This window comes from Rhinolophus sinicus, linkage group LG05 (genome assembly GCF_036562045.2).
Source record: "Rhinolophus sinicus isolate RSC01 linkage group LG05, ASM3656204v1, whole genome shotgun sequence".
Classification (NCBI taxonomy): domain Eukaryota; kingdom Metazoa; phylum Chordata; class Mammalia; order Chiroptera; family Rhinolophidae; genus Rhinolophus; species Rhinolophus sinicus.
The window spans coordinates 78912289-78938333 of NC_133755.1; the positions used below are offsets into that span (position 1 = coordinate 78912289).

At 54.8% G+C, this 26045-nt stretch overlaps 4 protein-coding genes across 14 annotated transcripts; 1 reads left to right on the forward strand and 3 right to left on the reverse strand.

Moving 5' to 3' along the window:
• Positions 1-263: 263 nt before the first annotated feature.
• PSORS1C2 (psoriasis susceptibility 1 candidate 2) lies at positions 264-1997 on the reverse strand. Its single transcript, XM_019717400.2, has 3 exons — positions 1865-1997; positions 1666-1765; positions 264-1039 (listed from the first exon to the last, which is right to left on the reverse strand). Exons 1-3 carry the CDS (start codon positions 1943-1945, stop codon positions 687-689), a joined length of 534 nt encoding a protein of 177 aa, XP_019572959.2. The 5' UTR covers positions 1946-1997; the 3' UTR covers positions 264-686.
• A 1758-nt stretch (positions 1998-3755) lies between these two features.
• On the reverse strand, positions 3756-15495 carry CCHCR1 (coiled-coil alpha-helical rod protein 1). 9 transcript variants are annotated; one of them, XM_074332643.1, is made up of 18 exons: positions 15358-15495; positions 14199-14265; positions 13919-14120; positions 12487-12790; positions 10305-10468; positions 10076-10211; positions 9836-9946; positions 9522-9671; positions 8923-9033; positions 8695-8801; positions 6399-6511; positions 6191-6236; positions 5922-6058; positions 5630-5818; positions 5431-5532; positions 4536-4687; positions 4262-4391; positions 3756-4026 (listed from the first exon to the last, which is right to left on the reverse strand). In XM_074332643.1, the coding sequence occupies exons 2-18, from the start codon at positions 14212-14214 to the stop codon at positions 3914-3916; spliced, it is 2283 nt and encodes a 760-aa protein (XP_074188744.1). In that variant the 5' UTR covers positions 14215-14265; positions 15358-15495; the 3' UTR covers positions 3756-3913. The 9 variants fall into 9 exon arrangements, with proteins under 9 accessions (XP_074188744.1, XP_019572957.2, XP_019572956.2 ...); XM_019717398.2 differs by having other exon boundaries at positions 4262-4433; XM_019717397.2 differs by having other exon boundaries at positions 4262-4433; positions 9522-9704.
• A 57-nt stretch (positions 15496-15552) lies between these two features.
• Positions 15553-19497, forward strand: TCF19 (transcription factor 19). Of its 2 annotated transcripts, none has more exons than XM_019717351.2 (4): positions 15553-15926; positions 16378-16912; positions 18000-18471; positions 18732-19497. In XM_019717351.2, the coding sequence occupies exons 2-4, from the start codon at positions 16675-16677 to the stop codon at positions 18967-18969; spliced, it is 948 nt and encodes a 315-aa protein (XP_019572910.1). In that variant the 5' UTR covers positions 15553-15926; positions 16378-16674; the 3' UTR covers positions 18970-19497. The 2 variants fall into 2 exon arrangements, with proteins under 2 accessions (XP_019572910.1, XP_019572909.1); XM_019717350.2 differs by having other exon boundaries at positions 15556-15926; positions 17916-18471.
• Positions 19498-20862: 1365 nt separating this feature from the next.
• POU5F1 (POU class 5 homeobox 1) lies at positions 20863-25402 on the reverse strand. Of its 2 annotated transcripts, none has more exons than XM_074332647.1 (5): positions 24995-25402; positions 22258-22372; positions 21816-21946; positions 21360-21518; positions 20863-21177 (listed from the first exon to the last, which is right to left on the reverse strand). In XM_074332647.1, exons 1-5 carry the CDS (start codon positions 25400-25402, stop codon positions 20911-20913), a joined length of 1080 nt encoding a protein of 359 aa, XP_074188748.1. In that variant the 3' UTR covers positions 20863-20910. The 2 variants fall into 2 exon arrangements, with proteins under 2 accessions (XP_074188748.1, XP_019572915.2); XM_019717356.2 differs by having other exon boundaries at positions 24986-25402.
• Positions 25403-26045: the final 643 nt, after the last annotated feature.

Genomic DNA, 26045 nt, shown 5'->3' on the forward strand with positions numbered 1-26045 from the left:
CCAGGACTTTGCAAACTATACGCTATTAAAGAATCAGAATTCTTCAAATAGGGGTCCCAGGATGTAAGAAATGTGGGTCTGAATGTCCTTGTAACTCTAAGAGTTACATTTCCAAACCCCCTTCCGCCGAGCTCCCAATCCTGATGCATATGGGCAAGCCAGGAACTCAAATTACTTCCAGATCTCCGTAGGCGCGTGGCTGAGGAGGCCATCTGCATATTCAAAGACCAAATCACTGGCAAAGAAGGAGCCTAGATTCAAAATTAAGAAAACATGGTTTTTATTTTTCCAATTCATGGAAGCACCATCAGTCTCCTGATCGTTCCCAGCCGTCGGCCACCAGGGGGCAGCAGAAAACACAGAGCGGCCAGCCGAGCCCAGGAGCTCCAGGGTGGGGAAGAGGAAGCGGGAGGCAGGTACTGGGGAGAGGGCTGCGCTCCAGGGAGGGGTGTACGCTAAGGCGTCAGAGAAAAATAGAGCAGGAAATGTGTGGGCTAAGTATGGATCTCAGGAGGAGATAGAAAAACATTGCGAGTGACACATTCAGGGTGCAGAATACAATTGAGGGAATGAGGGAGGGAACCAAGGAGTTAGGCTAAATTGGGAAGAATTCGAGGGAAATCAGAAGGTAGACGAGGGCGTGGGTGCACTCTGCCTGGAGGCCCAGGGTGCCTCTGGAGATGCGGTTATCTGTACTCTTCCCTGGGCGGATCAAGGAACGGCTCGTCCTGGGGCGGATGGTCCACCTCAGGCGCAGGCGGCCAGGGGTTTTCTGGAGGCTGGGGTCCTGCTGGCCAGGGGTCGTCAGGCAGGGGAGGTTGAGGAGGGTCAGTTCTAGGAGGCTCAGGAGGCCAGACTCCAGATCCAGGCAGGTCTCTCCAGGGACGACTGGGGCCTGGAGGGGGAGGATCCTCAAAGAGAGGGGGTGCCCCTGGCCAAGGCTTACCAGGGATTGGGGCACCCTGAGGCAGTGTTGGGGAGCCGTCCTCTCCAGCCTCTGTGGGTGGGGGAGAGGGGTGGTCTCCACTGCCTGAGATGCCTATAGAGGAGGAAGAAGAACGGTAAGAGGTGGTGAGGGCCAGATCCAGCCCCAACCCAGCCACAGACCCAGGGACGGACCAAAGCCTGAGCTGACCCCGCAAACAGAGCTCAGAAGTAACTCTCAAAGAGCTCCCCACATATTTGCAAAATACTGAGGCAATCTTAAAATGACATGAAAACAGTCTTGAACCATTAACTTGATCTTTAAACTGAAAGGACCCCCCCCCCCAAATAAGCTCCATCCAACTCTGGTTGGGAACAGCCCATTGGCATGGCCCCAATGCTGGTCTGCAGCCCCCAAATGGTCTACACCTTGGTCCCATGTGGCACCCAGCCGCCACCTCTACAATGACCTCCACCCTCCTTAGCAGCCCTCAGCTCCACACATCTGAATTCTGGTCTGAAGCGCCACATTGGTCCCCACCCCAAGCAGCAATCACTTAGTCTGCACTACACGCAGCTCCCACACCCCCTGCACCCCCTTAGCTCTTCCCCTCACACGAATTGCCAGCTCCTCCTCCTATGTATCCAGTTCACCCCTTCCTTCTTAGTGGGCACCCTCCTCTCACCTTGCCCATTCCCCGTCACCCAAAATTGTACTCCTGGCCTCTGTCCCCAGCTCACCTCCGGTGTACAGGCCAAGGATCAGGACCCCCAGTAGCTTCCAGCTGAGCATCATGGCTGTCTCCTGGTCCCCAAAGCCAGGGGTGGGCTGTCGGGATGCCTGGGGAGCCCAAGAGGCTTTATATGGGAGAGGAGGAGGCGAATCTCTGGGGTGGGGCCAGCCCAGTGACAAAACGAATCAGAACCTAACTGGTCATACCCGTTTGGAAGGCCCGGCTGATGTGTAACCTCTGAGGTCGGCATCCCTCAGCTCAGGACCCAGCCAACACGGCATTGGCATCACCGAGGACCTGGACCGTGGTCACCCCACCCTTGTCGTCACGTCCTCACACACAGCCTGCAGCAATCAGCGCCACCTGTCATCTCCATAACCACACAGACTTCCAGCTTTCATTCCTCGAAGCCACTGAAGCCGAGGAATGGGAGCACCAGGCATGGGAAGCAGCGTAATTACAGGGCCGTGGGGTGGGGGCACAGGGGCCGTCGGTCCCTTTGAGCCCTCCCCCTCGGGACTCAGAACTTCCACTTGCCTCAGGAACCAAGCGGGCTGCTGTCCAGCATATGCCTTCTTCAGGCACACAGGGGGCCTCTGAGCAGTGACAACCACCCAGGCTGGCTGCATGTGAGGAAGGAAATGAGGCATCCTGATTCTTTCTCCCCACCTCACACCGGATTCCATCAGTCATGGCCCAGAGGCCCAGGAAGAGGCTGCCTCAGCTCCCGATCATCCCAGACTCATCCTCCCTCTGGAATCTCCTCCTGCCCCTCTGGCCCCCTCCCCTGGTCCTTGGCTCCAACTCTCTACCCACTTCCTTTGGGTTTTAGTTTAAGTCTTGCCTAAGTCTCTCAGGGATCCTGCTAGAACTTCCCCTCAGGAAGGACTCCTCTGCCTGTAGGTCTAATGAGCCTCAGAAATAATGTTCAAAACAGAATCCACTTTCTCTGCAAGTTGTTCCCCACGTGGTCTCTCCGCAGCAGTAAGGGACACCTCTGTCCCTCTGTGGCTCAGCGCAAAGCCAAACCAGTCCACGTGCCATGCGGGAGCTCCCTTTCCCAGCCTCCCCCACACCTTCCTAATTGGCCTCTCCATCCTTCCCCACACCCACAACCAGGCCTCTTAAAAAACGTAAATTGGGGCCCGGCCTGGTGGCTCAGGCAGTTAGAGCTCCGTGCTCCTAACTCCCAAGGCTACTGGTTTGATTCCCACATGGGCCAGTGGGCTCTCAAACCGGTTCGATTCCTCGACTTCCGCAAGGGATGGTGGGCTGCGCCCCCTGCAACTAGCAACGGCAACTGGACCTGGAGTTGAGCTGCGCCCTCCACAACTAAGACAGAAAGGACAACAACTTGACTTGGAAAAAAGTCCTGGAAGTACACACTGTTCCCCAATAAAGTCCTGTTCCCCTTCCCCAATAAAGTCTTTTTTAAAAATGTAAATCGAATTGTGTGGCTACTTCCCAGTTTAAAAAGTTATCCGAGGGCTTTCTACCAACTCAGCGTGTCCTGTCCAGCCTCTCCCTGCAGCACTCTCCCTCTCTCTCCCTCCTGGGCTCTGGGCTTGCCGGCCTGCTGCAGACACTCCCACTGGCCGCGCCCACCGGCTCCCCACTCCTCAGGTCTCAACACAACGTCCCCTCCTCAAAGAAGCTTTTCCTGTCCCCTCACCTGATGCCACCCTGGCCCAGTCAGTTTCTATCACTTCACTGACCACTGACGTTTACTTTCTCTTCATAGCACTTGTGTGAAATGCTCGTCTGTCCGTTGTGTCCTCCCCCTAGAATGTAAGTGCCCAGGAGCAAGGACCCACCCATCAAGAGTTAGGGCACCAGCTGGCTGAGATTCCTGTTGAGGGAGTGAATGTTTCATCTTCCTCACTCTTGGCACTGGTCATCTTCCAGACGGAAAGAGTTTTAAAACAAAAGTAGAGAATAAAGAAAACCTGGAGCTTCTCAAAAACCTTCCCAAGCAGCCTAAGAAAGGGTTTTTGAAAAAGATGCCATCTAGGGGAAGATGGGACCACCTCACATTTCCCGAGAGGCAACTGCAGGGAGAAGTCCTTGTATTCCCAGAGCGCATGTTCAAACAACAGCTCCTACTGTAGTCGTCTTTATTAAGCCCCAGAATTCAGACATCTTGGTGGCTGGCGTCCCCGAGGGCATCTGGATGGGGCAGGGGACCGGGCTGGTGCCCGCAAACCCCACTTCTCCACCACTCTCCTGGCCCCTGGGCCCCCTGAGCCCCAGGTTGCTCAGCGGCAGATGGGTTCGGGGGCATTCTGGTTGTCTCCTTGAGCAACAGCGTCCTCTTTGGAAACGGCCTCACTCAGGCCCTGCAGGTCATCAAGCAGGACAGAGAGGGGTCCTGGGAAAGAAGACCCCAAAAGATAGGAACCATACAAAAGGCTGTCATGGTTATGTGCAGAGAACAGGGCTGCCACAGCACAGCAGGGTCACGAGGAAGGGGGTTCTCTGGTCCAAGACAGGTGTGGACAAAGGAGGCTGGGGCCTCCAAGGGTCAGAGAACAATGCACATGCACTCGAGTGTCTGGGCAGAGGCTCGCGAAGCCCCGATCGCCCCTTCCCACTTAGACCACTACCTTTCAGGGGCTCCCTGGTGGAGGGCGCTGCTGCTGGAGGTCCGGGTGCTGAAGAACCTGAAGGCCTAGGGCTGGACTCCGCAGACTTCGCTTTATCCAGCAGGGAAGGAAGAACTGCCAATAGTCGCTGCTGCTTGTAACGGGAGAGGAGACCCTCCTGCTGCAAGGTGGCCTGGGAAGGAGAGGGTTAAACGCCACCTAACCCGGGCACAGCCTCCCCCCCTTTCCACACCTCTAGGCCCCAACCAGCCCCAGGGCCCTTCTGCCTCCCCACCAGCATGAGGTCCTTGTCCCTCTCCAGCTCCCGCAGGCGCTGGGCCAGCCGCAGCCCCTCCTCCTTCCGGGCCTCATCCTGCAGGCGCCTGAGCTCCTGGTTCCGCTCCTTTTCCCCGGTGGCTTTGCGCTGGATCTGGCGCAGGGAGACCACTACGGGGAAACCAGGGCACAGAGGGGACAGGTGTGGGGCAGCCCAGAGGCAGCCAGGCACCATGAAAACAAGACCGGACCAATGGGCAGGATGCTGGGTCCCCAGCTGTGACTCAGGGAAGCCACTTACACTCTGACCCAGTCTCTTCTGTACAGTGGAGAGGTGGCTGACACTCTAGAATCCCGAATCTGGAAACCCAAACTACCTCCCTCACCCCAGAACCTTCCCAGAGTCACTTAGGGGAAATCTGGATATGGACTGGGTATTAGATTTTCAGTTTCTTAAAGGGTGACAATGGAATTGAGGTTATATAGGAGATCTTCTTCTTTGTGGGAGACACAGGCCAACAGTCATATGTTTGTAATTCACTTTAAATAATTCCCCAAAAGTGTATATATATCAATGCGTGTGTGTAGAGAGCAAATGCGGCAAAAGGTTAACAAGAGCTGCACCGAGTTAGAGGAGGCATGTGAGTATCAGCACGAGTCTAACTTGTCCAGGTGTTTGAAATTTTTCCTAATAAAAAGCTGGCGATAATCATTGGTGGCAGACATCAGAGGGGCTGCAGGGGCCTCGGCGCCAGTCATTTGATCTGGGTGCTGCCACATGGGTGTGTCTGCCACCTGAGAACTCAGCTGTGCCATTAACTGCACACTTCACAGAAAGTTTTACAAAAGCTTTTTAAAATGACCTTGTCTCCGCACTTCTCCCGGGAAGCCCGCGTCCACTCCGCAAACCTCACCGGCCTTCGCATGCTCCCTCCGAGCCTCACTCAGTCTCCTTTCTGTTTCCGAGAGCTGTTCCCGCAGCCGGGTTTCCACTTCAGCCACCTTCTCTTGCAGAGCTGGGGTGAAGGTGCAGAGGGGTGTGTGGGGGAGATGTGGAGCGTGGTCCCGCCCACCCTCCGAGGCACCCCGTTTCCCCTTTCCCCTCCCGCACACCTTGCCCATAGAGCTCCTGCTGCTGGGTCAGCTCCTGGCGCAGACTGGCGGCTTCCTTTGTGCTCTCCTGCTGGCCTTGGCGAGCGGCTTCCAGCTGCAGCCCCACACTGGCCAGGGACTCCTGGGTCCGCTGCAGCTCCCGCTCCAGCTGCTGGGCGACCTCACTCAGCTGCTGCCGCTCTGCCTCCCCTGGGAAGGGGGTGACACACTCGGCCTCTCCACGCCCTAGACCCCAGCTCTTCCCTCCTCTCACCCCCAGTGCACCCGACTGTGACCCCAGGACCAGGTGTACCTTGCTCCCGGGCACGGCCCACCTCCTGCTGGATGATATGGGCACTCAGCTGCAGTTCTGCGTCCAGGCGATTCCGTTCTTCCCGCAGCTGCTCCAACTCAAGGCTCACGTCCACGGTTGGTGGGGGTGGGGGGCAGCTGATGGGGAGAAACAGAGTGGGGGAGATCACCCAGCTGCCTGGCCCCTAAGCCCCCTCCCTCCTCAGTCCTACTGTTTTGGGTCCCAGCAACTAACACCTTAAAGCCCCACCACCATCCCCCGAACTTCACCTTTCCTGGCGCAGCTGAGCAAGGGTCAGTTTTCGAGCCATCAGGCCTGGGGGAGAAAAGGCGGAAGCACCAGGCTGATGAGTGTGCGGAGGAGGAAAGGCGCGGGGCGTAAGGGAAAGAGCTGCACGCTGGATGAGCAGGAAGCAGCAGGATGGGTACGGGATGAGGGCTGGGGCTCTCAGGGCACAGTGGCAGTCACCCTACCCACCCTGAATGGTGTGGACCTTGCGGACGGCATAGCTGACTCGGCTGCTGAGGCTGGGCAGCCGGGCTGCGGCCCGCTCCACCTCGGCCATGGTGCTCTGGAGCCAGGTCTGAAAGCTGGAGGACATACAAGGTCATGACCCTTCCACCCCACCTCATTCCCAAAAGGACTTGGCGTGCCTTGTAGGAACAACTCCCTCTACCTGTACCGCTATGGCTGTGGGGAAAGCATGCAAGGGGAATCGGAGCGGGGAAGAGAGAAGCTGAAGCCAAGGGTTGGGGCCCCACCTTTGTGCACTGCCAGTAGGGCTGGGCTCCTCAGCCAACACAAAAAGAAAACCTGAGGGCTTATGCCCTTACTGACTGCCAGATAAAAATGATCCAGTTGCTCATAAGAAAAGCACAGCTATTCCTGGTCCCAAAACCTACGGTAAGCTTCTCACCTGGGTCCTAGCGACCAGTACCTTTACTAACAGTCCTGCAGGAAAACAATAGTGAGGTTCACGACCAGACCTAATCTGGACCCAGGTGCCACAACACTGTAAAGGGCTGAGTAAAAACGGCTCTGCGGAGCCAACGTGAGTGCTCGGCAGGCTGGCTAACCGCTGGCTGGGTTAGGCTTGCCCACCTGCAGGCCCCTGGCCGCCTCTCCAGGTTTGGGGACTCTCCTGGCACATGTGCCACATTTGGGGTGTGTGAACTTCTGTGCATCTTTCTAAAGAACAAAGCCCAGAGCTCCCACCAGCTTTCTAAGGGCCCGTGCTCAAAGACGGCATGAGACGACTGTGTAGCTTTTCAAGCTTCAAAGCTTATTTTACACAGCCTGGTTTTTGATCACTATTCTGCAGCAGAGATCAAAGTTATCCCCTCCGACAATTGACAATTCGGATACCAGTGAAGGTCAGGTGCACGGCTTTATCAGCTGGCTGTGCCCAAAGCAGGACAGAGTGGCTCACAAAAGCCAAGAAGCGTAAACAGGTCCCCGGGGGAGGGCCAAGGCAGCATCAGGGGCTGGGCTGGACCCCCCCGGGGAGTCCAAGTCTGCGCCAGCAGTAAACAAGCCGAGGACAAAGGCTGGCGGCTGTGTCCCAGCAGCACAGCGAGGCCACTTTCACCTGAAAATTGTCTGAATGGGTGCTTCCAGCCCCTTCTGTGGCTCTCATTAAAGCCATTTTCTGGTAAGGTGTCCAAGTCATCTAGACACTAACAACTGACAACAGACTGAGCTTGGGCTGTTTCACGCCTCCTGTACTTTTTGGCAACAGGTCACTAGCAAGAACCATTTCAGTGGTGTCCTGGCACCAAAGTACAACCCTGTCCACAGCATACCTTCCTGTTCTCCTGGAGGTAGGGTCACGTGGATGGACAGTGTGCGGTGGTTCATCCTAACTAGCCTCTCTAATTCCCTGCATGTCTGAAATCTTTCATCAATTTTTTTCACTTCAGTGGATCCTTTGTTCTATATTATGTTTTACTTTCATCACTTTTTAAAGTTAAATTAGTCCCCAAGGTACAAATCCAACAGAAGGGGTCGGTGGGCAAGGACCCAACCGGCACCACAATTTTGTTAAACCAATTATGTGACCAGTCACCAAGAGCCACGTGGTAATGGGAAGCATTTACAGACTGCAGGCGACAAGCCAGGCCCTGTGCTAAGTGCTCTGCATGGCCCAGGTGCCCCAATGACCAAGGCTGAGGGGAGATGTTCCCAGCACAGAGAAGCTTGAGTTTCTCCTTAGAGGTCTTTCTTTCTAAAGGTTACATAAGGAAACACCTAGGAGCTAGTACAAGAAACACAGGCTTGTAATTGATTAAGAAGGAAATTCATACGTTTTATACAGAATGCCTATAAGCTGGTAAAAGTGTACAGCTTTAAAAATAAATAGATAAAATTTTTTCCAAGTAATCAGGGCATGCCCGTAAAACTGTAAAGAGAGAAACAAAAGACCGAGTATCCACACTCCCCATCCTCGAACAACTCTGAAGGTGGGGATCCTCGCAGGTGCTCCATTAGCTCAGGCTGTTCCTGGACCAGACTGCAGCAGGCCGTGCGGCCTCAGCTCCGGCCAAACACACAGTGGGAGTCCTAACAAATGACCCTGGTATGAACGTGGACGGCTGCCCCAGGAAAAACAAGCACAGGAGCTTTTACAGGCGAAACACCTCTGCCCTGCTCCTCCAGTGGCCAGCTTTCCAGCCCCTCTTGCCTGAGTTCTTAAACTCCAAGGTGCCCGGGAGGCTGGGGAAACAGGAACACTACCCCTGCCCCCCTGCCCTCCCACACCCTCCATCCCTGGTACCTGCTGACAGCACTAGCCACGAGCTTCTGCTGCTCCTCAGCTGTGGCTGTCTGCTGCTGCCGCCGGCGCCAGGCCTCCTGGGCACGGCTCAGCTCCATGTGCAGGGCCTAGAAGGGTGCCATGAAGAACAGGGTCCCTCCCCAGCCCGGCCACAGACCCAGCCCGCTGGGTTTCCCAGCCCGCCCCTGGCCTCTACCCGACCCTGGCCTCTGCCTGCCTGACACTGACCTTGGCGCCAACACGCTCCACCTCCACCTCTGCGGCTTTGTCCTCCAGAGTGCGCTGCAGGACGGCCTGCTCCTGGCTCTGGGCTACTGCTCTTTCCTGGAGCTCTGCCACCTGGGGGAGGACAGGAGGCAGGGCACTGAGGGGCAGGTGCAGAGGTCTCTGAAAGAACACCATGCAGGGAGACCAGAAGCATGGGTTCCTGAGAATGGAAACCAAAGTTTCCTTCCAGAAGCATGTTCCATGTGCCCACACCTTGAGGAACTGCCCTGTGACCCACAAGGACCTGCACATGCCACCTCCTCCAAGAGGCCATTCCTGAGCATCCTGCCTGAGGCTGCCCCCCCCGCCCCCACAGTGTCACATGACCGTTCACCTTTTCCTTCCCAGCTCACATAACGACCTGGCCTGACCTAATCGTCTGCTTGCCTATTGTGCATCTGCTCCAGAACCTAAGCTCATGAGAGCAGGTACTTGTTTTTGTTCAGGGCTATGTTCCCAGCACGTGGTAACTATGCAATAGTATTTGTTGAATAAATGCCATCCCTTATGTAAAGAGCAAGTTGGGGTGAAGAACATGGGAAGAAAGGGCGACAGGTGACCTGTCCCTTCAGCTGCTCCACACACGCTCTGTGCTCCAGCTCCTGGGCCTTCAGCTGCACCATCAGGGCAAAGACCTTCTCCCGCCAGCACTGCAGCAGGGACTGGCACTTCCTGGTGAACTCAGGCTCCAGGGAATCTGCAGGCGGAACCTTCTGGGCGGAGGAGGGGGACAGTGTGGGCTCCTGGGGGAGCAGAGGAAGGAGGCAGCCATTTCGGTTTCTCTCTGTGCTGCCCAAGCAGCAGGAGCCGCAGCAAGTTCAGGGAAGGAAAGCCCTCCACTCCCCTGCCCCCCCCACAGGGAGGCCCGGCCCACCTTCCTGGCCAGCTCCTGCTCCTGCAGGGACAGGATGTGTGTCAGGCTCTGCACGCGCACCTCCAGCAGTCCCGCTGTCGTGTGCAGGCCGGCCCGGTCCTCCTGCAAGTGCTGCCAGCAGGAGAGAGGCCTGTTTGCTCCCTCAGGGGACGCTGCTCTCCCCAGGGGCCACCCCTCGCCCGGGATCCCGGCCTCCCGCCCCACCCTCACCCCCCACACATGCACCCTACACTTCGTCACCTGCACGGTTTCTAGAAGCTCCTGTCGCTCCGACTCCCACGTCTGGCTGTGGACCTCAGGAGGTACTTGTTCCCCCACATATCTCCTTAGATTCTCAACCAAGGTCACCTGAACCTCCAAGTCTTCTTGGGTTTTGCTAGTATTAAGGTGGAAATAGGGTACCATCAGCGGGGCACCCGCCCTACCCACCAATCGCTGGGCCGCCTTGGGGTCCCCACAGCCCACGTACTTGAGCTGCTTCCGCAGCAGCTCGGCCTCCTTCTGGGCCTCAGCCAGCTCCTTAGCTTCCCCTGCCCTCCGGGTCTCCAGACTACTCAGAGACTTCTCCAAGCCCTCAGCTTTGCTGGTCAGACTGGCAAGAGTGTCCTGGTGAGCCTGTGTCAGGGAGGAGAGCTGCGGAGAGAGAGGGTTCAGCAGGAGCTGGCTCACGCCCACATCCAGGCTTCCTGACCCGCCTGCTTTGGCCTTGTCCCCTCCCACTTTCTGTGACCTCAGACAACCCAACACATCACCCAACTGAGCACGGCAAATGGAGACAGTCCCTGGTGCCTTACTCCCCCCATCACTTTCCAATCCACCAGCAGTTCCGGTCAGGTCTCCCCCAAATCATATCTTTACTTCTCTCCATCTCCGCTGCCACCAGCCTGATGTACGCCACCCTCGTCTCAAGCCTGGACAACAGCAGCAATCTCCTAACCAGGCTTAGAAACCTCCAGAGGCTCACCACAGCATTCCAACAAAACCCAGTCTTTTCCCTCAGCCTGCAACGCCTGCTGTGCCCTGGCCTCTGCCCACTTCTCTGAGCCCGTCTCCTATCACTCTCCCGCTTACCCAGCTGCTCAGATACAGGGGTGAGGGGGCACACATCACCTCCTCGGGAAGGCTGCCCTGGGCCCTCCAATCCCTACCCACCACCGTTCGGTCCTGTTGCCTGTTCCTGTCCTTCCAGCACTTATTGTCTGAAATGACCTTACTTCTGTGTGTGCCTACTGTCTGCCACACCCCCTTCAGGAAGTTCTAGGAAGGTAGGAATCTTGCAGTTTTTCTTACTGCACCTCGAACAGTGGTAAGGGTGTTGGGGACACTGGAGGGGTCATGGGACAGGGGTGGGGGGGGGAAGGAGGGAGGCTGCTGCCCTCATTTCCAGTCTGTCGTCCACCCCCCTGCACTATTTCCATACCACAGTCAGAGTCATCTTTTTGGACATAAATCACAAAACTGGTCTTTTGAGACGTAAAATACAAATCTGATCACATCACTTTCCCATTTCACTAACTGCTGTTCTTCAGATAAAGTTCTACGTGGGCCCTGAGGTCCTGCAGTCACACCACCGCCAAGAGCCCTCTCGTCTCCTGCACTCAAGGCTCTCAGGCCTCCTCCTGTCACATGTGCTGGCCACTGTCACACCAGCTCCCACAGCCACCCAACCCGTCTCACCAGCCAGCTCTTATTCTGCATAAATGTCAACTTATCATTAAGCATCTTTCATGAATCTAAAGGCATTTATATTTGTCTTTGACTATCTCCTTTGTCCATTTTTTAACTGGATGGCTGTGTTTCCTTTGTCAGTTTCTAGGCACACATTGTACAGTGGAGATATTAGCTGCTTCCTGTGATTTGAGCTGTTACTACTCGTATTCCTTTCCAGTTTATCATTTGTCCTTTAATTTTACGTTTATTTTGTCACTCCTAAGTTTAGCATTAGAAAGTCAATGTACCAATCTTTTCTTTAATGGTTCCGAATTTTGATTCACGCGTAAAGACGGTCCCTATTCTGAGGTTACAGAGGAATTCACCCAGGTTTTCCTTCAGTATCTTTATGGTTTCATTTCTTAACTAGGATAGCCTTCCTTAACTCCCCTATCAGGTTAGGGCTCCCTTGTCCTTCAGGGCACTTCTCCCAATTACAGTTAACTAGGACTAAATCAAGTGTGGAATGTGTGTGTCCCGACTAGGCTGGCAGCCCCACCCACAAGGGCAGGGACTCGGGCTGGTGTGCTCACTGTGGAGTCCTGGCTCTCACCTCGGGGATGGCAGAGGAAGCTCTGATAAGTGCTTACCGACTGAACAATCTCCCCTTCCCAGCCCACCTCAGGACCCCATTCCTCCACCCCGCTGCCCCCAATGCTCCCAGATGAATCGGGCAGCCAGAGTAAAGTAGGAAGACAAAGTATCCCTACTGGAAGGGGAAGGAGGGCTTCAGGTGTGGGAGGGCACCTGAGTCCTGGGGAAAAGTGCAGTCTGCGTAACAGCAAACACCTAAAGTCTCCCTCTTTCCAGGTCATGTTTTTCTGCCTTCACCAAACATCTTCTCCTCACTCCACTGCTTTTCTTTGATTCCTGCTCTCTGCTGGGAAATTACTGCCCAGTTTCCCACTATGAAGCTGAGCCCTTCCCAACCCCACATTCACCTGCTCCTGGTGCAGCCTCTGCATCTCCTCCAGCTCCCGCTGGCTCCCCTCTTCCAGATTCTTCCGGACAACATCAGCCCCAGCCAAGGCGGCACGCAGGCCCTCGGCCTCAGCTCGGCCGGCCCTCTCCGCCCGTGCGAGAGCCTCCAGCTCCAGGGCCTGGGCCTCCAGCCTCATCTTCTGCTGCAGCGAGGTCTCCCGCAGGACCCGGGCCTCCTCTTCCAGCCGCCGCAGCTCTTGCAGCTGCCAAGAGATCAGCTCAGCCTGCTGGCTCAGGGCCTGTGACCCCTGCCGCTCCACGGACCTTCAAAGACAGGTTAGCACAGGTGAGACCTATCTCTGAGGCTGGGAAGGTGGCCAAGAGCATAAATGGAGACAGAAGAAGAGATCCCTCTGTTCCCATGTGGGGAGATGGGGGAATGAAGCTGGGCCATGGGAATCTGCATTTCCATCACCCTCGTCATCCATGGAGGCCCTACTAAGCATATAAGGTCCAGTGCTGGGGCTCAAAGGACCTAAAGGCTGGCTGAGATCATGGAACATGGCCTCTAGAGCTACACACAAGGATGTGTTAAACATGAAATGTGCACATCATTAGTCCACACATTCTGAATTAGAGAGGTTGGAAGTACATGCAGAGACTTCTGAATTCTGATTTAAGGGCAAGGAAAAGTCTGAGGGAGATGAGAGAGAGAGCTCACGGCTCTACTGGTGTCACGTAGTTACAACATGGCAGCTTATAACATGGCTGTTGGCATAGCTCCCTCACTGGGGCCCAGAATCACAGGATTTTTATTATTTTTTTTAAGCAGGGAACCATAGCCTAGAGAAATTAAGTGACTGGCCAAAGGACCCCTAGCTGGTGCCAAACGAGGCACAGGGTGTCTCTGTCTCCTGACACCCACTGCAGTGCTTCCCCTTCGCCATCGTGCTCCTTCCTATTTGATGGGGTCCAAGGCAGTGCTGTCTCCAATCCCACTCTACAGCACAATGGCAGAATGGCATTCCAGTACATATGGGAAAAGACACACATGACACAAGAATAAGAATCTTTACAGACAACACATTGACAAATAGCACAGTCAGCTCCAACAGCCTGTGCTCCATCAGGATGAATCCATCCAGCACAGAAAGTCCCAGTTTGAACTCCTTCACCTTGCCTTGTATATCATGCTTATTACGATCAGCTGTTGGTCAATCGGTCTCTTCCCTTAGGACTTGAAATTCTTTGCTATCAGGATTTCTCCTATTCGTTTTTGGTATCCCCATCCCTATCATCTAGCATGCTGCCTTATTATTATTTATGCGTTGCAGGGGCACCAATTATTGCTTATGGAAAACTGAACCAATTACCAAACTAAGCTATGAAATTCAGTAAGCAAGGGTCACTGGCAAGCCAGCCTGAGCAAACAGTTTGACAGCGGACCCCTACCTGCCTCTCTGCCCTGGTTCCTGCCCATCGCCAGAAACATCCCGTTCCCACATGATCACTTGAGGTTTCTGGTTGTCTGGCCGCCTCTCTGAGACATCTTGATGGGCCAGGGGAATGTCTGAGACCCAGGTGGGAGCCATTCTTGGTTTGGTAGGAAGGGGCCGCGCTTGAAAGTGGGATGGGGGAATGAGCCCAGTGGAATCTGAGGAATCACAAGGACAGAGGTGGTCAGTTTCCCAGGAAGAGACAATCAGCAGTCCCCTTGCCAGGTCCCACTGACCTGAAGGTCGAAACATCTCCACATTATTTGAAGTCTCTAGATTCTGTGTCCAGCCATCTATGTTCCCCTGGACAATAGGAGAAACAAGGGCATTCCAATTCAATTTTCAGGCCACCTTCCAAAGAGAAAGCCCCTAAAATAACAGTCATTATCCTTAAATAAGAGCCAGGTCCACCAGACTCTAAGCTCCTCTTTTTCTACTTCCCGGAAGTAGGAAATACCCGAAGAGCACTGGTTCACCCAAGCTGGTCCCTGACAGAACTGGGGCAATAACCATGAGATGGAGGGAATTTACTGAAACAGGCTAAGAGGGAGCTCTTAGGCTTTACTCAAACTGTTCAGGTCTGGGTAGTGCCTTTACCCTCCTCCTCAGGTTTCTATAGTCTCTGCCATTCTTGGTTGGAGGTATGCGGTGCCGGGGCAGCGAGCCCAGTCTCCAGAGTTCTCTCCATGGCTCAGCGAGGCCGTGGGGAAGCCCATCCAGACACCACCAAGCCATGACTCCTGGGTCTTTCCCTATTAAAGCGCTGGCCCAAGCTGACCCCAGATGAATGTGGCCACATGTAGGGCAGGGCGCCTCCCCAGAACCCCTGGGAATCTAGGCAGCCTAGATCCCTTGGCAGAAATGCCAGCTTCCTGACATCGCATGCAAACCCTTCCAGCAACTTCCTCTTAGTTTCTCTATCCCCTTAACTTCCATTCCTGCCACCCACCCTCCTCTCTTCAGCGTCCTAGAGCACAGCGAGGGCTCTTCAGGGTCTCCCACCCTCCCACCCAAATTCACCCACTTTTCCCTCGATCTAGGATTCCTACCCCCCTCCCTCCCTACATCCTAATCTGCTTTGTCCTTGAATTACTCTGCTCCCTCACTCTCACCTTCATCTCTCAGCTCAACAGCCTCCTCGCCTCCCTACTCTAGCTGGCTCTCAGTCCGTTCTCCCCTTCACTCCCCCAGACACCCCTGAGTCTTCACCCCGCTATACCCTGAGCTCTAAGGCTGTTCTGACCCCCTTATCTGTTCCTTTACCCGGCGCCTGTACCCCCTCCTTCCCTATGGGACCCTGATCCCACCCCAGACCCCTTCTCAACCCTTTCCCACCCCCAATCCCTTCTCAACCCCTTCCCCCCTCCAACTGACTCTTCCCGAAAGCCCCCTCACCTAGCGCGAGAACCCCCTTTGCCCTTTCGCCACGCCCCCTACTCCTCGCTCCGGCGCGGGCATCCGCCCCTGACCGCGCCTGCGCAGAGTGGACCCATTGGCGGGCCGCTCAAAAACCGGAAGTGGGGGGCGGAGAAGAGATACACGCAGGCGCAGTAGTGTCTAAAGCCCTACCCAATTACCACGTTGGGGCACCTCCGCGCCCTGGCGGCGCCTCCTAACTCCCGGAACCCGGGAAAATTTGTGAACTAATCAGAAAACGTGGTAGGCGGGACATCGAGGGAGCCTGCCAGCACCCCGCCCAATGGAACGGAGGAGGGCATAGGAGCTGGCCAATCAGGAACGGTACGGGGGAGGGGCGGGCTTGCTGGCGCGAAGTTCGGACCGGGGAATTCCGAAGGCGGGGTCGGAGGTGCCCGCGCGCGTAGGCCGCTCCCCTCCTGGCCCGGCTTCCTCGCTGTCAAACAGCAAGCGGGAGCGCCAGCCCAGGCCGGAGCCCGAGGGGTCCCGGAACGCTGCACAGGCTGGCACTGCCTGGAGAGGAGACCGCTTCGAGACTGCACCGCGCGGTAGATCCGACACTGGGCTGGGGCGGGGAGGCAAAAGGCTGGGTTTGCCTTGCATGATCTCGGGGAGCTCTTTCCTTTGTTATTATCCCACCCGAAAAAGCCGGGAAGCAGGGATTTAGATCCACTTTGCGAGAACTTAGGGACCCGTTTTCACTGCCTTTTGGGAGGGGGTGACAGAGGAGTCACTTTCCACTGGGGTTCAAGCTAACTAGTTATGTGCGAGGGGTTGGCCAGAAGAGAGAGGCGCGGGCGAGCAGGAGGGCTGGCTACTCTATTTGGATAAGCAGGTCTGACAGGAAGAAGCTTCTTTTCCCCAAATTATATCGAGGTGACAAATTAGTATTGCACAGAAGTAGGACGTCCCCATACACACCTACAGTTCCCAGTTCCCCAGAAGCTGCCGAATGTATGTTACCTTGCACAGATTGAAGGCTTTCCGAATATTTTGCAGACTGAGGATCGATTCGTCTAAGGTGCCGTAGGACGTGTTCGTTTTTTGCACTGCACCGGGACCTTCCCAGAAATTTTCAGTTCAAAGCTGCTTGACAGCCAGTTTTGCATCACGTGCCTAGGGTCCTTGGACTGAATTTGCACTGCTTCAGGGAGTGTGCTCAAAGTTGAAATTGCACAAAGCATAGCTGAAGTTTGCGTCAGACGGAAAGTGAACTTGGGCCACCGTGCATGGCCCAGGAGTGGGGAAGGTGATGGATTCCTGAAGTGGAAGAGGTGGGGCCGAGGGGCGCCGCCCATGCTGCCCTGCTTTCAGCTGCTGCGCATCGGAGGCGGCAGGGGCGGTGATCTCTACACCTTCCACCCCCCAAGCGGCGCGGGATGCACCTATCGCTTGGGCCACAGGGCTGACCTGTGTGATGTGGCCCTGAGGCCCCAACAGGAGCCCGGTCTGATCTCTGGAGTCCACGCGGAGCTGCACGCCGAGCGCCAGGGTGATGACTGGAGGGTCAGCCTGGAGGACTGCAGCAGCCAAGGTGAGCAGTGAGCCGTTCTGGGCTGGGAGGATTAAGGGGCTGCCTGCTTCCCAAGCTCCCTATCAGGCTGGAGGGATGGTTGTAGTCCAGACCTCTTGTCTTCCCACCCAAAGTGTGCAATGTCAGAAGCTCTCTGCCCGGCTGACTCAGTGGCCCGTTTAGCTCATACAGGGGCTGGGAGGTAGAGCCAGAGCCTGGGACAGCAGGGAAATATCACAGTGAGGATATTCTGGGGCCAAGCTAAGACCTGACTCAGTTTCCAGATTTGCTGAGGTACCTTATTCCTGTCTTAAGGCAGTTAGGATGCTGATTGTTTTAATGATATGGGCATGTGTCTTACTCCCTGACTCGGAGGTGGTCACAGCCAACCTCAAAAGACCTGGGCTCACACCTGAGTTCTGCCACTGGCCCCAGGTGAAAACTCAGGCCTGTCACTTCATTTCTCGGAGTCTTAGTTTCCTCTTAGGTAAAGTGGAAGCTTTGTAAGGTCTGTTTGGGGAGTGTTGTGGGGATTAGATAACTATAGTAGCCAATATTCATTTAGTGCTTACTATTGAACCAGGAACTGTTTTAAATGCATTGAATGTAGACGAGCATTAATATCACCCCCGTTTTATAGACAAGGAAAATGAGGCAAAGAGGTTAACTTCTCCAGGGTCATGAAGCGGGCAAGTGGTGGAGTCAGGATTCGAACCCAGTCTGAGCTGTGCTGAATTGGAGCTGGGAGTGAGCATGTCAGAACTGGACTTCAGTGGAGTGAGGGAAGGAGTCTGTTCCCTCCTTGTCCTGTGGGAGGGCATAAGAAATACACTTGTTCCCAGCTCAGAAAGAGCTTAATATCTGATGTCACCTGCTGAGGGACTTAGAATGTGAGAATTTGATGACAGGTGCCATGTTCTTCCTCACGCTCCCCAGAAAATCAGACAGGACCAGATTTCTCTACTCCTGACTCTGGTCATGTTTTTGTCATTCTCTGTATCTGTCTGGTGCCCGTCATCAACAGGGACTTTGGTCAATAATGTCCGACTCCCAAGGGGTCACAGGCTGCAGTTGAGTGATGGTGACCTTCTGACCTTTGGCCCTGAAGGGCCCCCAGGAACCACCCCCTCGGAGTTCTACTTCATGTTTCAGCAAGTCCATGTCAAACCTCAAGATTTTGCTGCCATTACCGTCCCACGGTCTAGGGAAGAGGGAACAGGAGCTGGTTTCTGGCCCATGCTGCCCCCACAGGGGGCTCCACAGCGCCCCCTGGGCACCCTGGCCTCAGCCCCGAGAGCCACGCTGATCCTCAACTCCATTGGCAGCCTCAGCAAGCTCCAGCCCCAGCCCTTCACCTTCTCGCGGAGTGGGGGTGGGCCACAAAGCCGGCCTGCTCCCATTCCTCCTGGGGCAGTGGAGACCACCCCTTCTGCCCCACCCCCAAGAAATCGGAGGAAATCGGCTCACCGAGTGTTGGCAGAATTGGATGATGAGAGAGAGGCTCCTGAGAGCCCCCCACTAGTCCTTAGAGAGCCCAGGAAAAAACTCCGAGTAGAGAAAACCCCACTGACACCTAGTGGGTAAGTGGACAGATCATTGTCTCAATGTTTCACTGCCTTTTGATTCCTTTTTAGAGCCTCAGGTTGGGAGGTGGCCCTTTGCTTGGGGTGGGGGGTAGGAGGTGGACAGAGACCAGATGTTGGAATGGCAAGACCTGGTTTAGCTCCTAACCAGGTTCACCATTAGTCTAGTGAGTCTATGTAGGTTCAGGTATCATCCAGGATAAAGTACTAAGCTTCTACAGGTTTCCAGTGACCCTGGTTTTTCTCACTTTCTTTAGAAATCGTCGTGGGCGTCCTCCGAAGCACCCAGTGAGCACCATGACTGCCCCTGCCATTGGGGGCGGGGAGCCCTGTGCAGCCCCTTGTTGCTTCCTGCCCCAAGAAGAGACAGTGGCCTGGGTTCAGTGTGATAGTTGTGATGTCTGGTTCCACGTGGCCTGTGTTGGCTGCAGTATACAGGCTGCCAGGGAGGCTGACTTCCGGTGCCCAGGGTGTCATGCGACCGTCCAGACCTAAGGCCCACCACCAAGGGGCCAGATAGCTGGCACCTCCAGGCCATGGGTGGACACAAGGGAATACCAGTGGGTTCTAAGAACTGCCTTCTCTTGCCTCCCCAGGAGGGAATGCCCACAGGGCTGGGGTCCATTGCTATGGATTCAAGGTCTAGAACAGGCCCTCATGGCCAAGGTGACAGATGAGATGGTTTCCTGCCAAAGATAACACTGCCTTCAGGAAGTTGCCAGTGAGCTGAAAATTCCCAGTTACAAGTCGTAGGTCCTTGCTGCCATCGATACTAGAATGTCTGTGATCAGAGCACTGGCCAATTGCAGAGACCATGCCTGGGAAGATGTAAGCCCCAGACCCCAACAAGTGAGTTCTCAACATTCTTGGATGGCATCACCTGAGGCATTCCGGGGGAAACCTAGAGCACTGCCCCCAAACTTCCTTATATTGTGGGGAGTCCTATTGCTGACCCTGTTTGTAGCCTGGCTTTTCAGAAGTTTGCTTTCATTTCCAAATAAAGAGTAGCTTCATTCACGGCCATTTATTCTTTTTGTGGGTCTCATAACTTTGCTTTCCATTTCTTGGGAGAATGGCCTTGGGAAGGTTTGGAGAACATGAGTTCTTAGGCGACTGGGAGATGAGCAGAAAAGGCAGAGAAATACAAACCTGTTCACTGAAAAGATGCACGTATGTGGGATGAGCTGGAGGTGGGAGATGGGGAAAAAAGGAATCCAGGTAATAAGTTTTCTCGTTTAAAGGAAAACAGACCCAATGCCATTAAAATAGGGAGTTGGGGTTTGGTCAGTTTCATGTAGATGGCAGAATTTTTACAAGCTTCACTTGTACAGACATACCTCAGAGACATTGCATGTTCAGACCACTGCACTAAATGAGCCATAATCTTTACTGGTGGAGGGCCTTGCCTTCGATTTGTAGAATATGCAACATCTGTGAAGCGCAACAAAACAAGGGTACTAGTGCTGCCAGGGAAGAGGAGCTGGTAAACCTGCTAGAGCAGACGCTGGCCTGGTCCCGTGTGCATCGACCTAACCCATGCACGGTACACTGGTTTCCTTCTGTGACCCTTACACCAAGCCAAGGTACCATCAAAGCAGTGTTTCTGTTCTTTCTAGAAAAGGCCAGATCTTGGTAGTCTTACAACCTGCCTGTCTACTCTCTCTCCTCCTACCTACTTACCAACCCAAGTGTTTCCACATCGAGGAAACAGCTCCAGAGCCAGGACTAAAGTGTGGGGCCTGCTGAGTCATTCGTGGGCAGGGTAGGCAGAAACCTTAAAGGGAAACCAAATGGACCCTAGTGTTAAGATAGCACAAGGTGGCTTTTCTGGCTGGGGTGATTGGACATGCAGAAGAAATAGAATCTAAAGACTCGATTTCTTAGCATGACAACCCCAAGGACTTCCAGTGTACAGTGGGGAAAGCAGAGCCAGCTCCTAGTAGGGAATGGCTACATAATAACATCTGTGGGCTGAAATAAGGGTACAAATTCCCTGGGACCCATGTCATGAGCGCCTAAGAACTAGCTCGTGCCTATAAGGACCTCTACAAATAAACCTGTTCCAGTCCCACTCTCATTCTGACACTGTGTGACTGAGCAGGTATGGCACTTTGGCTTCAGGGTCGTTTGGGTCTGAGAGTTGTTAATATCTACTGGGTATCCCCATGACCTTCTTCAGTAAGGCAAAGATAAAAGTGTCCACCTACTGTGTCCCAGGCTTCTTTATTTAAAATCAAAGTGATGAGTGATGTGGGGATTAAAATCAAGAGCATCATTGAACTTCATCTTCCCTCCAACCAGTTGCCCCAAACTCCCTGCCCCCACACCCTCTGTGTTCCCAATTCCTTAGTGAACAAAGAACTTAACCCCAAAGCCCTGGTACAATCCTCAGGGTTCTCTCCCTGGCTCTCCCCTTTCTGACAAAGGGCAGGCACCTCAGTTTGAATGCATGGGAGAGCCCAGAGTGGCCACAGACACAGAGGGAAAGGCTTCACCCTCAGGGAAAGGGACTGAGGAGTACAGTGTAGTGAAGTGAGGGCCCGCATAGCCTGGGGTACCAAAATGGGGCCCTGGTGCCAGAGGAAAGGATACTGGTCCCCCTGAGAAAGGAGGCCCAGAAGCCTCAAAATCCTCTCGTTGAGAATAGTCACTGCTTGATCGTTTGCCCTTCTGGCGACGGTTGCAGAACCACACTCGGACCACCTAGGAGTAGAGGACACAAGGGAGAGTGACACTCACTCATAAACTCCAGGAGGTGTGCCTGGTTTCATGAGGTCATTTGGCTCCAAAGCAACAGATCCAGACTGGCTGGAGGGCAAGAGCCAGAGCTAGGGCAGCGGGCAGGGCCTGGGGAGGAGGACCAGGAGCACACAGAGGGCACTCACATCCTTCTCAAGCCCGAGCTGCTGGGCGATGTGGCTGATCTGCTGCAGGGTGGGCTTCGGGCACTGCAGGAACATGCTCTCCAGGTTGCCCCTCACTCGGTTCTCGATGCTTGTCCGCTTTCTCTTTCGGGCCTGCACCAGCGTCTCTGCTTTGCATATCTGGGCAGGTGTGTGGGGGGGAGACAGGGGAGGAGATGGGAAGCAAGCAATAGCACCATGACATCAGGGACTCGAGCACATTGCTAAGGGGCATCACCAGAGCCAGATGGTATGAAAAAGGATCCTGCAAGGGTGGGTTTAGACCAGTGGCTCTGGACCTTGTTCCAGCAGCACTGAGGAATCATCTATCCTCCATCCACTGAGGACTACGGCCCCTAAGGGAGTTGCCAGCCGGGGATGGGAGCACCGACAGCAGGCTGAGCCATGGAAGGTCCCTATGCGCCCACCCACCCTCACCTCCTGCAGATTCTCGTTGTTGTCAGCTTCCTCCACCCACTTCTGCAGCAGGGGCCGCAGCTTACACATGTTCTTCAAGCTGAGCTGCAGAGCCTCGAAGCGGCAGATGGTTGTCTGGCTGAACACCTTCCCTGGGGAGGTAGGTTGAAAGAGAAGCAATATGTGGCAGCAGGCAGGGACCCAAGACCCAAGATTCACCACCCCTTCCTGCCCTCACAAAGTCCTACCCAGGATCCCACTTCTTCCCAGAGGGAAACTCTGGGCCCAAGTATCTTCGTCCCTCCCTCTCTACCCTTTTCATGGGTAAGAGCAGAGCATGCCCTGGAAACACCTTCCCCTCACGCCCTTGGTAGGGAGGAAAGGCCAAGTTCAGGAATGTTCCTTCCAAGGGGAGATGTGGTCCCTGGATTCTGTGGGTCAGAGCATGCTGCGGGGGACCCACCAAAGAGAACCCCCAGGGTGAGCCCCACGTCGGCCTGGGTGTACCCCAGGGTGATCCTCTTCTGCTTCAGGAGCTTGGCAAACTGCTCGAGGTCTTTCTGCAGAGCTTTCATGTCCTGGGACAGCATTTAAAAGGCAGAGGACACGTAAGAACACAAATACAAACACCAACTATCGACCTTCTCCCCACCTGGGCCCAAGGGGCGGTCTGCAGGAGTGTCTGCATCCAGCCTGCCCACCTAACATCTAGAAACAACCTATCTACAAACGTCACTCACCCCAGAAGCTGCAGAGCACCATGTGTGACAGAAAGACCGGCCCTGGCCTCAATGAGAACACCTTTCAGGTTATGAAGGGAGCTCCTGCCTATTGGCTTATTAACACCAAACCTTTTTGACTGGAGTATTAGCCCTACAGAAATAAAGACCACTGTGTCTCTCTGCTTCTCATTTCAATATATTTCCCCAACTTTCTACCAGGGTCCCACAGACTAAGACACTGCACGCATATCAGAGAAACACTACAAAAAGTTACAGGTGTCATAAGAGGTATGAGTAAAGTGCTTTGTATATAGTTGGTGCTCAGTTTTTTAAAACTTCTGATTATCCCCTATTTTTATATATTTTTTGCAATTTAGAACAAGCATCCTCGATTAATTCAACAGATTTATGGTACACCTTCTATAAGCCAGCAGCTACACAACGTTGACAAAAAGCCCTAGCCTCATGGAGCTTCCATTCCAATGTGGAGAGACAAATAATTATTATCCAGTATGTGAGTTTGTTAGAAGTACCGTGAGAAAGGTAAAACAGGGTAGAGGATTCTAGAGTACAGCAGAGTAGGACATTATGGGGAAGGTGACAATTTTAAATATGATGAAGAGGTGAAGTTTGAGCAAAGAGAATGAGCCAAGGGAAAAGGCCCGGAGGCAAGCAGCCCTGGCAGCAGCAGGGCATGGGTGAGTAGGCTGACGCAAGGACGGGGGAGGGGCAAGCAGGGCAGAGTAGGTGCTGCAGTGACATGATCAGAACTCTCACATTTCAAAATGTGCACTGCAGTTGACACGGTGACAACAGACTGAGGAGGAAGTGAGGGTATAAATCAGGGAGGCAACTACAGTTATCCAGGCATAGGTGGCGGTGGCCGAGACCAGGGTGGTAGTTAAGTACTGACTGAGGGTATATTACAGAGGTAAAGATGGCGGGGTGTCCAAAGGCGTGGCTATAGGATGAGAGGGAATGCGAATGCCTGAATAGCTGGAAGATGGGTGGATGAGGGGGGGCCACTCAGGGAGCCATCCCAGCAGGGGACAGAAAGGGAGACCCTCAAGTCTACACGGTGCTTGACCCCTGAGGGTGGATGAGCAGAAGGAAAGATAGAGCAGAGTTTGAGGGACTGAGCCCGGGGGACCTTCAGTGAAGGCCAGTGGCCAAGGGGACCAAAGAGTAGCTAGGTTTTGTGTGGTCCTGGAAGCCTTAGAGAAGGATTTCAAGGGTGCTCAATTCCATCAAACTCAAATAGGCTAGCTTCCATTCCCAGTTTCTGCTCTGCCAATGTTTCAAGCCCATAAACGTCCTCAGCTGTCCCCATCACGGCTTTTCCAAATCCTGTTTTGGGGATTTGAAATAAGGTAAACCCCAGTTCAAATCCTAGCTTTATCATTTAGCAGTTAAGACCCGTGAAATGGGCTAATAATACCTCCCGAGGAGGTTTTGTGATGATTAATGAGATAATGATGTAGGAACGGAGCACACAGCCAGGCACTTAGGAAGTGGACCACAATTGGCAGCCATTATTATTCAAGACTCAGCAGCTGCCTCCTGCAAAGAGTCTGCTGCGACTGGGTCGGCTGAAACCAACCACTCACACCTCCTTCTGTGAGGCCTGAAGGCTTAGTACTTGATCTCTAATTGCTTACACTTGTCTCTTCAGCGGCCTGGACGATACATCCTTAATAGTCCCCAGCAGGGCTGGATGCGGACGTCGTCAATCCCTCAGCAAAGCCTACATTTGGGGAATAGCCTGGAGATCAATTCCACTTTTTCCCCTTGTTCACAACTTACGGAATAAGGGCTGACCTTGGTACTTGCAGCTCTCTACAAGAGGGTGCCAAGGGATGCAATTTGCTTACGGGTGACTCACAGGCCAAAGGCAGAGGTCGAGGGGAGGCAAGCCCTAATCTTGACGGGAGGCAAACCCACTCCACACATCCACACACAGCCCAGACAGGAGCTTCTATCAGCAACCAGTCACACCCTCGAATTTCAGAAACAATAACCCCGGGATAAGCACTGTTTTTACCCTGAGGCCACACTTAAGGTCAAGATCTTGGGTCTGATAAGGATCAAATAATCAAGAAGGATTCAGGGTAGGAGAAGGGGCTCAAACCCAATCTGGGTCTGGTGCTGGACTGGTAATAATTTGAGCGACTGGACCACCGTCAGGCCTAGGAAGTGGAAGGCTACTGGCCAAGGGCCGCCGGGGGGAGGAAGCAAGGCCAGCCTGGGCCAGCTTCCGACCCCCCTGAGGCCAGCCCTGCCCTCCCTTGAGGAGCTCCCGGAATTCTGGCCTCCAGTTCCCATCTCGCCCTTGCTCTCAGGAGGCTTCAGTGGCCCCAACACCACTCTGAGCCTGGAGCGCAGCCCCTGCCCACTCCGCTCTGGGGTTCCAGGCCGAGGCAGCTGCAGGCCCCACTCCCCCTCCCTGGCCACTCCCCGGCCCCACTGCACCTCACTCGCCTCCTCCTCAGGGTTTTGCTTGAGTTTCTCCTTGTCCAGCTTCACCGCCCCAGGCGGAGCAGCGCAGGGTTCAGGGGAGGCCCCTTCGGAGCTGCTCTCCACTCCGGCTCCCGCCTCGCCCTCGGGCTGAGGGGTCTCCAGGCCGCCTTGGGGCACCAGCCCCACTCCAACCTGAGGTCCACAGTAGGCCATCCCCCCGCAGAACTCGTACGGCGGAGGGCACGAGGGAATCCCCCACACCTCTGCGCCGGGGCCAAGGCCCGGCCCAATTCCTGAGCCGCCGGGAGGGCCCTGGAAGCTCAACCAGGTTCGAGGGTCAACCCAGCCGGGCTCCGGCCCTCCTGGCCCATCGCCTCCACCACCCGGTGGGGGCGAGAAGGCAAAGTCGGAAGCCAGGTGTCCCGCCATGGGGAAGGACGGCGCCCCAAGCCGGGGGCCTTAAAAGGAGGGCTCTCCTAGGCACTGCTCAACACCTTTCTCCCTCCCCAATCCCACCCACTAGCCTTGACCTCTGGCCCCGCCCCCTGGATGGAGGGGAGGAGTGGGTGGTGGGGGTGGGAGAAACTGAGGCGAAGGGTGTTTGCCTGCTGGTGTCGGTGGTGTCTGTGGAAGACGAATGCCAGGGAGTCCCAACTAGGTGCCTCTCCAGGCCCCAGCCCACAAGGGCCTTGGTACAGACCTCCATACGGACCTTCTCTTCCAACTCCCAGCCTGGCTACCCGGCCCTGCCTGGGCTCTGCACACCTCAGAGCTGTCTGGGAGCTCTCCACACCTCCTCCAGGTTCTTCAGGAGCCGGGTGCTTGACCCCTCACCAAAGACCCTGGCACCATCTCCTCTCTGGGGCCCTCTCAGCTCCTGTGCAGAGTGCCACATCCCTCAATTCCTCATCAGCCGCTCCTGCAGTCCCCCTCCCCCACCCCTAATCCAGGAACTCAGGCATTCATCCAGATTACTGGCCAGATTCCGTTACCCCAACGCTTCAGATGCCTGGTGCCTGTCTGCCCAACCTGATAAATTCTACCCCATCTGAAAGTAGACTGCCAGACAAGG

Bases quoted from the DNA above. Each gene is read 5' to 3' on its own strand.
- POU5F1 (XM_019717356.2), bottom strand. From the start codon at position 25,402: ATGGCGGGACACCTGGCTTCCGACTTTGCCTTCTCGCCCCCACCGGGT. The intron at 21,519-21,815 runs GTGAGGGTGGGT...ACACCTGCCCAG, and splicing joins ACAACGAGAATCTGCAGGAG to ATATGCAAAGCAGAGACGCT. The intron at 21,178-21,359 runs GTGAGTGCCCTC...CTCTACTCCTAG, and splicing joins AGCTCGGGCTTGAGAAGGAT to GTGGTCCGAGTGTGGTTCTG.
- CCHCR1 (XM_019717392.2), bottom strand. From the start codon at position 14,697: ATGGCTTGGTGGTGTCTGGATGGGCTTCCCCACGGCCTCGCTGAGCCA. The intron at 9,947-10,075 runs GTGACGAAGTGT...TCCTGCTGGCAG, and splicing joins AGCTTCTAGAAACCGTGCAG to CACTTGCAGGAGGACCGGGC. The intron at 4,688-5,430 runs GTGAGGTTTGCG...GTTTCCCCGTAG, and splicing joins GAGGGAGCATGCGAAGGCCG to TGGTCTCCCTGCGCCAGATC.
- PSORS1C2 (XM_019717400.2), bottom strand. From the start codon at position 1,945: ATGCCAATGCCGTGTTGGCTGGGTCCTGAGCTGAGGGATGCCGACCTC. The intron at 1,766-1,864 runs GTATGACCAGTT...TGGGCTCCCCAG, and splicing joins CAGCCGGGCCTTCCAAACGG to GCATCCCGACAGCCCACCCC. The intron at 1,040-1,665 runs GTGAGCTGGGGA...CCTCCTCTATAG, and splicing joins CCTTGGCCTGTACACCGGAG to GCATCTCAGGCAGTGGAGAC.
- TCF19 (XM_019717350.2), top strand. From the start codon at position 16,675: ATGCTGCCCTGCTTTCAGCTGCTGCGCATCGGAGGCGGCAGGGGCGGT. The intron at 16,913-17,915 runs GTGAGCAGTGAG...CGTCATCAACAG, and splicing joins GGAGGACTGCAGCAGCCAAG to GGACTTTGGTCAATAATGTC. The intron at 18,472-18,731 runs GTAAGTGGACAG...CACTTTCTTTAG, and splicing joins ACCCCACTGACACCTAGTGG to AAATCGTCGTGGGCGTCCTC.